Source organism: Brassica oleracea, chromosome C1, assembly GCF_000695525.1.
Source record: "Brassica oleracea var. oleracea cultivar TO1000 chromosome C1, BOL, whole genome shotgun sequence".
Classification (NCBI taxonomy): Eukaryota; Viridiplantae; Streptophyta; class Magnoliopsida; order Brassicales; family Brassicaceae; genus Brassica; species Brassica oleracea.
Genome location: NC_027748.1, coordinates 31,082,047 through 31,092,613, shown reverse-complemented (window position 1 = coordinate 31,092,613; position 10,567 = coordinate 31,082,047). Strand labels below are relative to the sequence as shown.

General features: G+C 33.3%; 1 protein-coding gene across 1 annotated transcript; it reads left to right on the top strand.

The window, feature by feature from the left end:
• Positions 1-24: 24 nt before the first annotated feature.
• Positions 25-2,518, top strand: LOC106337430. The gene is made up of 4 exons (XM_013776537.1): positions 25-1,185; positions 1,335-1,772; positions 1,863-2,156; positions 2,231-2,518. The coding sequence occupies exons 1-4, from the start codon at positions 25-27 to the stop codon at positions 2,516-2,518; spliced, it is 2,181 nt and encodes a 726-aa protein (XP_013631991.1).
• Positions 2,519-10,567: the final 8,049 nt, after the last annotated feature.

The window sequence follows — 10,567 nt, the reverse complement described above, 5'->3', positions numbered from 1 at the left end:
TACCGCATTAAAGTCAAGAGTGGTATGTCTGAGAATTACTTCGACCAGCTCCTGACGGTAGTTCACGACATGCTTCCAGTAGATAATGTCCTTCCGCGTTCAACAGATGAGGTGAAGAAATTCTTGAAAGTGTTTGGTTTTGGATACAATCAGATTCATGCCTGCACAAACGACTGCATTCTTTACCGTAGGGAATACAAGGACATGACAAGTTGTCCAAGATGTGGCCTCTCAAGATGGGAAAGGGATAAGCACACTGGTGAGGAGAGGACAGGGATTCCAGCTAAGGTTCTAAGGTACTTTCCTATCAAAGATAGATTCAGGAGGATGTTTAGATCGAAGAGGATGGCTGAAGATTTGGTTTGGCATTTCAACAATGCTAGCTCAGATGGTACAATGCGGCACCCAGTAGACTCTATAACCTGGTCCACTGTGAAGGATAAGTGGCCACAGTTTTCTGACGAAGCAAGAAACCTCCGGCTTGGTCTTTGTACGGATGGTATGAATCCTTTCTCATTCCAAAGCTCCACCCACAGTACATGGCCGGTGTTATTAGTCAACTATAACATGCATCCCACAAAGTGTTTGAAAGAAGAGAACATTATGCTTACTTTGCTGATCCCTGGACCAACTGCGCCGAGCAACAACATTGATGTCTACTTAGCTCCTTTGATAGATGATCTGAAGGATCTGTGGAATGAAGGTATGGTAGTTTATGACGCGTTCAAGAAGGAGAATTTCACACTAAAAGCAATGTTGTTGTGGACTGTCAGTGATTATCCTGGATTAGGAACACTGGCTGGGTGTAAAGTCAAAGGGAAACAAGCATGTACTGTCTGTGGAAAGGACACACCCTTTAGATGGTTGAAGTTTAGTAGAAAGCACGTGTATTTGGGCAACAGAAAGAGGCTGAGACCTGAGCATCCTTACAGACGTAGAAGAAAATGGTTTGACAACACAGTTGAAGAAGGGACTGTGTCTAGAATAGAAAGTGGAAGAGATATTTTTGAGACAGTGAAGGATTTCAGAAATCATTTTGGGAAACCGTTGGAGAAGAATGGGAAAAGAAAAATAAATGTTCAGTGTGAAGATGAAGTTATTTCAGAGGATGATGAATATGAAGAAGACACAGATCATTGGAGATGGAAGAAAAGGTCCATCCTCTTCGATTTACCTTACTGGAAGGTAAATATTCTGTTTACTTTTTCTAACTAAGATTATTTTAATAAATTAGTGACAATATTTGTCTTCTAGTTCGTCACAACACTGATGTCATGCACGTGGAGAAGAATGTCTCTGATGCTATCATATCTATTATGATGCAAAATTCTAAGTCAAAAGATGGTGTCAAATCAAGAAAGGATCTGGAAGATATGGGGATTCGAAAGAACTTACATGTTCAGCTCAAAGGGAAGAGAACATACTTACCTCATGCTGCTTATTGGCTGAAGAAAGATGAAAAAAAAAGATTCTGCAAGAGACTAAGTCTATTTAGACGACTAGATGGATATTCTGCGAACATTTCCAGTTGTGTCTCTATCAAACCACCCACAATCGGTGGATTGAAGTCTCACGATCATCACGTGCTTCTGCAGAATCTTCTACCAGTGGCTTTGAGAGGATTACTCCCAGATGGTCCAAGGATTGCAGTTACAAGGCTGTGCAGCTTCTTTAACAGCCTCTGTCAGAGAGTTCTTGACCCTGAGAAGCTAATATCTTTGGAGAATGAACTTGTGGAGACAATGTGCGAAATGGAGAGGTATTTTCCACAAGTGCTTCATCGGTAAACATCTTATTTCTCTAATCTTATATGAATTGGTTTTCTGTTTGAATTATGGTGTAACACACTATTCATGTCTTAGGCATCACCGGATAAAATACTCATCATTGATTGGACTTCTGATGATGTGATTGCTGAGGGTGGTTTGTTTTCAACTGATCCCAAGCAACTGGTCAACAACATTCCCCTTGGACCCAATGCTGCAATTGTCAAAGTTGAAAAGGTGCTTAAGAAGAATGCTTATTTGTGGAGACCTAGTCCCGAGATGTCAACCATTGCTGATGCACTTCATCAAAGTATCGCTTGGCCAATTCAGAAGATAGATATCATTAACCAGTCTCCAAAAAGAGTTTCGCCATTATCATCTTCACCTCAGGTAACTTTTTCGAACGTAAAGCATTTATTGGAATTGTTATGCGCAGTCGCATGATGCTTTTGTTTTGGTGATAGAGTGTCAGTAACAGCTTGGACACTGCTAAATCAAGTCCAGAGAAGAAGTGCATCTTGTTAGATTGCTTTAACTCGGGAAAGACTATCGCTGAGGGCCGTGTTGTTTTCACAAATCCAGAGGATAGAGTCCACTTTGTCCCATTAGGTGAAAATGCTTCCAAGGTCTTCGTTCTAGTGGCAAAGATTGGAGATGCAAAAGTTTGGAGACCAAATGCAGAAGTTGAATTCATATCCGATGCTTTTGGTACCACTGTGGCTTGGCCTAATGACAAAGTTATATTTGTCTGATACTTCTATGTTTCATATATAGCTATGTTTTAAAACTTTGGTGTGTTGTTTGGTTCGTTGACGTTGGTGGATGTTGTTTTGTGTTGGTGGATGTTGTTGAACATGTATGTCAACAGGATATGTACTCTTTTAATGTTTAATAATAATTAATGCATAATATTATTTATGTTAAATATTTATTATATTTAAATTTTATTATATTACGGTTTCAATTTAATTATAGCATTTACGCTACGAAAGAGAAATCTGTAAAAGTATATGGCTTCGAATCAATATCGTAAAACGAATGCTATATTAAAATATTAAAATAGCAAAAGCGGAAACGCTATCTAAATAAAACATAATGTAGCGGAAGCGAAAAGCGCTATCTTAAGTGGAAGACCTATTATCGCGGCCGATGATACAGCGTACCTAATAACGCTATGGTATCGTAGTATAGCGTTTTCCCGGCGCAATAAATACTCATTTTTCTTGTAGTGATTACTTGAAAACTCCAAGAATTTTTAGCATGTACCTGCTGCGTCTGATTTAGAGTAAAAATTGTAGTCTCAGTACTCTGTTGAGTTATTGGAGAGGCATGTGTCTCATTCGTTTCCTATGTTTCCATCTGCAAAAAAAATTCAGGAAGGGGATCATGAACACGTACAAAATCTTCCAAAATTTACTTGTGTTTACCATTTTATTGTTTGGCGAAATGATCACAGTCACAGGCTTTAAATTTGTTACCATCGGATTTTCTGGAAGAGTTTCCCGAAACTACACAAATCTTTCCAGATATTTTAAGAAACACTACACAGTTTCACAAGCACAATCAACAAGAGACTAACAATGTCATAAGCATTTGATGTAGCTCAACTGGTTCTCGAGAATAGCATCTGATGTAGCTCAAATGTATCTAGAAAACAACAAAATCAAAAGGTACATTACCTTAAAACCTTGTGTTCCCACAATTCAGCAGCCTTTGATTTAAGCTCCAACAACTTCCAAGGACCTTACCCTCGCTGGACAACAAAAATGCAGTACCAAACAGTCTAGTGAGGCACATTACAATTGCGAATAAAGAGAACATGAAAAAGTTATAACTTTTATGTGTGTTCTTAATAAAAAAAAGCTAGAACTTTTAGAGAAACAAGAGAACTAAAACATCGACACATACATTTCCTAAACACATTCAATAGATGCAATCAAACAACAAATGAATATGTAAGAAGGGATATAAAAGTAGAAATTAAAAGAGAAATCAAAATAACCTGTCGCTTAGGAAAGCTAAGCTTAAGGCAGTAAGAGCAGCAACAATGATGGCAAGAGAGGTTGGGAAATAACGCAACACAGCTCAAGAGGATCATTAATTATATTTCTCAATCGGTGCTTTAAAATGACACATAAAGTCTTTGACATATACCCAGAACGAAAATCACGAGGATAAAGCTCTGTAAATGAAGCTTCCTGATATTCCTTCTTTGTAATTCTGATTATGTTCTATCTGTTCGATTTGAACAACAAAACAAGCCCAAATATATTATTCGAAGACCAACAAACCGAAACTCCCAATTTTCAATTCGAAAACCCTAAGTTTTTTGTGTGAACCAAAGAAGAGAAACACTAGATTTTGGAATCATACCGAGATGGCGTTGGAGAATCAAAGCTTCGTGCTTTCGTCGGAGATGATGACAGTGTTCATCGTCGCCGGAGTTGATGGTATGATGACAGTGTTCATCGTCGCCGGAGTTGATGGAATTTTGTCGGCAGCCCGAAGTGAGAGAGAGAGATCAGAGAGATTTTGTGACTTTTAGCTTCCAGTGCTATTTTTGAGATAAAAACTCAAAAGAGGCTTTTATAGAGCATTTCCCTTTCTTAATTGTATATTTGCTTATTCTATTTTATTTTATTTTATATCAAATGATAATATTATGATAGATGTTTAATGTAATATTTCTATTTCTTATATTGTATATTTACATATTATTTATTTTCTTTATATTGTATATTTACTTATTATTGTTTAATATAATATTTCTATTTCTTACATTGTATATTTTCTTACGATTTATTTTTCCTTATATGTAGATGTAGATTTATTTTTTATTTTTTAGTAATAATGTCACATGTCATCTTTCGGAAGAAATTTTTTTGTGCAGATGTGGATGCTCCATAGAGCCTCAAAAAGTCACTTTTATTAGTATAGATATTAGGTGTTTTGTCTACACTTGCGTGCTTCATAATTTTACAAAAAATTGTAAATAGATATATTATCAATTCAAAAACTATGAGAATAAATTATGTTCATGCTTATAAAATATTTAATAATTAATTAAATATTAAAAAAATTATATACAATAATTGTTTTTATTTTAATAAAATATATTTTATTACGTAAAATAAACTTGACAACATTCATACATACATAAACTATATACATGGATTTATATTTTGTTTTAATATATTATGATGTAAAAAAATTTGGATAACATAATATATAATCTTTTTAAATAATGATGATTGTCAAATTAATGAAATTCGTTTTTTTATTTACGGGTGATTATATATTGACAAATCTAATCTAATTATTTATTACGGGTAATAAAGACTTTAAACACTATAAATTTTAATGTGAGAGCAAAAAAAATTAATTCGTTAATAATAGTATAAATATTTTTGAATTCTTTGCCATTTTTCAGAAATTATCATAATAAGTAATTTTGATTATCCTAAGAAATTTATCTTAAAAAATAAATGATTCATTCTATCTTATGTGATTATATATTAAAATAGAGTTTGTTTAATATTAATAAACCCAATATAATATAAGAATATATATATATATATATATAATATTTTAATATTACTAAATTAAATATAATATGAATTTAAATATGATATTATCATTAGAGTTTTTAATTATTCTCAAGATAATATTAAATTATTAGCTAAATCATTAAAATTATTTATTAAGATTAATAATTGAATATAAAATATGACCAAACCTAAAATTATGGGAAGCATGACAAATCAGCAAATTCACTTCTCAAATAATAGTATAAGTTTTGTTAATCAGGTTTATAAATTTAATTTTTATCGAAATGAATTTACTAGTTTAGTAAAGTTTGTTACAGCAGGTATATATATATAAGAGCAGTTCTAATATAAAATTTCATATATTGTTTTTCTAGAATAGAGTAATTTCATAATTGAATTGGATTTTGTTTAATTCTAATCCATTTTGGAGTAGAAAATAGAACAGTGAATAAACAAGAAATATATTATTCCATTTATAGACTAATTCTATTTTTATTTTTTTTTGGAACGCAGACTAATTCTATTTTTATTCCCTTTTGGAATAAAACTGGAGTGAGATTGAAAATGCTTTGAGTTTAAAAAAACAAATTATGTTAGTTTATCTAATAAATCGGTATTGTATACACAATTAGTTTCTTCTAACAATATGAAAACACCACGCTTTTGAATGATTTGTGTACTTTGTGGAAGTGATGCATGTGGAGTTATTAAAATGTTAATTCCGTTTATGATCATTTCAATGCGGTTAACGTTTCGAGGATGAGCAATATCCACACAGTCCATAGAAGAAGACTAAACTAAATGTCTTCATTGGTCTAAAGTCGAACGTTTGAAAGAGTGGCCACTTGTCAAGGAATACAAATCTAACTTTGGTAAAAGCAAGAACAAAACACACAAAGTGGCAAAACGACCAATCAAATAAAAAAGATAGACAAGTGAAACAGTGTGATCATCGTTGATGAAAAGTGGTAGAATAAACGAATCATTCATGTTTCTTATGAGTTTTTTGACACTTGGAGTTTGGAAACAAAACGTTCGTTGGCGTTTTCAAACGCCGCATCTTCGAATTTCCTAGCTCTACAATCTTATATCTATCTATCTATTATAAAAGACTGTTCTCGCACTCGCCAGCCCTCCACGTCGGATTCCAGGTCACAAAGTCATTGATTTTGGTGTCGACACGTGTCCTGAAATACAAAACGCAACACTTCGTCGAGGCTTCCTTCCATGCACACCGTTTCATTTAATCTCTCTTTATGTTTGTTAGGCTTATTTGCCCGTGTATCTTTTAATTTTTAGAGAAAATTACTAAAATGTTATAGAAAAATTGGTTTATTACTAGAGTGTTATACATCTTTTTAAAATTACTAGAATGTTTGAATACCCCTAGTAAATGACAATAAAGATTTTGGTTAGTTTTTTTAACTTTTTTTTAATTGAAATTATTTTTAAAGACTAAATCCACATCAGTAATAATAATCCACATCAACAAATCTATCGTTTGGTTATCCTCTACCTTCTTTCTTATTGGTAAGTTTCTATACTGCATGGATAACAATTCTTAACCTAACACACAAATCTCTCTCTCTCTGACGCCTCCTTCTCCTCCAATCCATCACGTTTGACCTCCTCACCACCACCACCATCGCCATCTCTCCTTCCGCTCGTCACCACCAGCACCGCTCATTCACTCGTCACCACCACCATCGCAATCTTTCCCATCCGCCATCGTTCGTCACTACCACCATCCGCCATCTCTCTCTCTCTCCACGATCTGATTCTCTTCTTCTTTTCCACTCTTGGAGTGCTCTCTCCCTCTCTCTTTCTCTTCTTTGAATCTGATTTTGATTTGTTTTTTTGGTAAAGGAAGTTGGAGGAAGCACAAGAGGCCTGACGAGACGAGGTGACTGGAGGTCTCTCTTTTGTTCCATCACCGAACTGCCGCAGACCAAGGTCTCTATTCCCCCTCCTCTCACTTCTTTTTACTTATCTTCTTCTCGTAACATTGTTAGATTGTAGTAGGATTTGTAGTTGTTAAAGTCCGCTACTTTGGATTGTTCTTTGCTCAAGGTTGAGGCGGAGAGAACAGATCCGGAGGCAGGAGGTGAAGAGGAGGTCTGAGAGAAGACAGAGCCAGAGGCTGGAGAAGACAGAACATCGAGGCGGCTGGAGTTTTTTTTTTTAGGTATAGGTCTTTTTTTTTAATTTGGTTTAGTGTAAACCGAAATAGGGAAATGTAGTGGTTTGATTTTATTTTTAATTTCTAGTTTAGTTTTGTAAGCCGGAATGGATTCAACAGAGACGACACGGAGGAGTTCATTGAAACTTGGATACATGGACGAGTTATCACCGAAATGGTGTAGAAAACCTGTATTTTTGGTTTTCTATGTAAAAAACATAACTCACCCATGTATTTTTTGTTTGATTTATGCTATGTTGACACTACTCAGTCGTGTCGTTTATATATCTCAGCCGTGTCGTTTACATAACTCAGTCATACCTCAAACATACCCTAAAATCAGCAAATGTTTAGATAACTCAGCCGTATCATTTAGATAACTCAGCCGTATTGTTTATATAAACTAGCAATACCTCAAACATACCCTAAAATCGGAAAACTGAATTCAAGTAATTTAAGAAGTTATATTGAAGATAATCTTATCAATATCAAGTGAATATAAATCAACTAAATGTGTATAGTTTTTTGAAGTTAATACTTTAACTTGATCTTGAGATATATGTTCTCTTACAATCACTTATACAATTCTTATTTACAAGACTCTAACTTTAATACTTTCTTAAATCTAAACCTCAAATCCTAAACTATAGAATTATAAAGTTATAGAAATTATAAATTTTATCTTTAAACATTAAATCTGATATATTTTTATTATTTAAATTTTAAGGTTTAGGTTATATAGTTTAGAGTTAAACTCAAATTTTAATCATTTAAAAAAAAAAATAATCTTTAATTTAAAATTCCATTTAAAATTTTTATTTAAACCCGTAACTATATTATTTAAATTTAGGAAATTTTTAAAACAAATTGAAAAGAACTAAAATTGAAATTATATTGCTTTTTTCATGACCATTGATTGATTTTAGTCTAAGGGTTCAATATTTTCAATATAAAGTTATAATATTTTAAAATTTAAACTACAAATATAAAATTATAAAATTATAAAGTTAAATATTTTCACACCAAGTAATGGTGTGCACTAAGTAGTGTTAGAACGAAAGGTTTTGAATCAGTCATGCAGTGACCAAGTAATGGTGTGCACTAAGTAGTGTTTGAAAATTGGTTTAGACTATCTAAAATAGTGTCATGGGTAACCCTAAATTTAAAGGAGCTACGTATTTTGGCCTCAGATCATGTATGTTCGATAAGTTTTCTAAAATGTATATTTTCTACAATCTTAATGGTTTTGAACCAAAACTAATTATAAATTTTAAAACAATGAATTAATTTTTAAGGAATTTTGTAATAAAAAGAAATAAAATATTATTATACTAATATATTTGATAGTTTTAATATTAAAATTTTGAAAGAAAAAACAAATATTTTAACACTAAATCCAATAAATAATTTATAAACAATTGTACATTTGGAACACAAAATACTTTTGACAACCGAATACAAAATAATACTTCATCTGTTCCTAAATATAAGATGTTTAGTTAAAACACATACATATTAAGAAAATTATTATTTGTCTAGAAACTGCCATTAAAACTATAAATAAAGAAATATTTACCCTGAGAGACACGAGTTGAGTTTACAAATATTGATATCACTCAAATTACCCTAAGGAGTGAATTACTCTCTCAAATAAGAGGTTCGGATGTAGTACTTATGGATCGAATCCACAGAGACTCTAGGATTACACAATAGATTATGGTCTTGAAATAACTCTAGATTTAATGGTTTATAAGTAGCAGTAAATGAATTGGTGAACAAGTTTATTGCTCGATTGATTGTTTTGAGGTTGTTAACGGTTGGGTGAAAGAGCTAGATTCAGGTATATTTTCAGGTATGATAAGTAAATCTTAATTTGAGAAATTAGGGGTTTATTAATATTAATTGTTCTTGAATTCAAACTAAGGTATAATCTATTTGATTGTCTAATCTGGATCTCGGATCTCAACTCTCGTATTTTAATCACGAGAAAGTGTCGATCGATAATTCTTTGTGAATATCGATCGATACACCTTTCAAAATATCGATCGACAGGGCTATCGCTGCGTCGATCGATACTTCTTCCAGAAAGATTTACGGACAGGTTTGATTTATATTCTCTAACTCACTAGACCAACTCTCGTCTGTATCTAGTCAGTTAGATCATTCTAATTATTTTCAGGTATTGAGTCAAGCAATGACTTGATCCCAATTAATCCTAAGATCTAAGTTTGAAGGGTGATCAATCCTAAACTTAGCTTTAAGCACAACTAGATGAATGAACTATATTTCTAAACACCCTAACAATGGTTCAAGTTACCAATACATATATCATCCTATTGAGAAACCTAAATCTAACAATAAGACTACTCAGACATATTCATAAGAAACATGGTTATGATAGTCTGAATAATACTTAAATAAATGAATAATACAAAATAAAGTAAACAAATAAAGGGAGTTCAAGATCTTCCCTCTCTCAAGGTGTACAGATCTCTCTCTCCAATCCTAAGCTCTCTCTCTCTAGAATAGTATGAAGCATAGCCGTCAACAATGGCTTAGAAAACAGTAAAATAGGGTTTCAGGTCGTCTAGGGGTATATTGGTAATATGTGGTGACTTCTGGGCCTAAATTGGTCGCGAAACATGCTTGTCCTGTTTTCTGGGATCACTGTCGACCGACACCAATGATGCAATATCGATCGACAGTCCTTCATTTCCTCGACAGCTTCCTCTCGCGAGGCAGACTGACCACTCTTCCGTAAAACATGCATAACTTCTGCTACAGGATGCTGATTGACCTCAAACCGGTGGCGTTGGAAAAAAGCTAACTCAATGCTCTATCTTATGTCAAAAGATGGTCTCAATCTAACAGTGGGAAGGTCTCCATTCATAGATAAACATCTGATGCGTCGGTGCATTTCTGCACCTCAAAAGGCTCCAAAATCACCATATTTCTCCAGAACGTACCTGAACCTGTAAATACTCTAAATAAACTCTATATAGTAGTAAATATATATTAAAACACTTATAAACCATGGCTAAAAGTGGGTAAAATTCATGGTCTATCAACTCCCC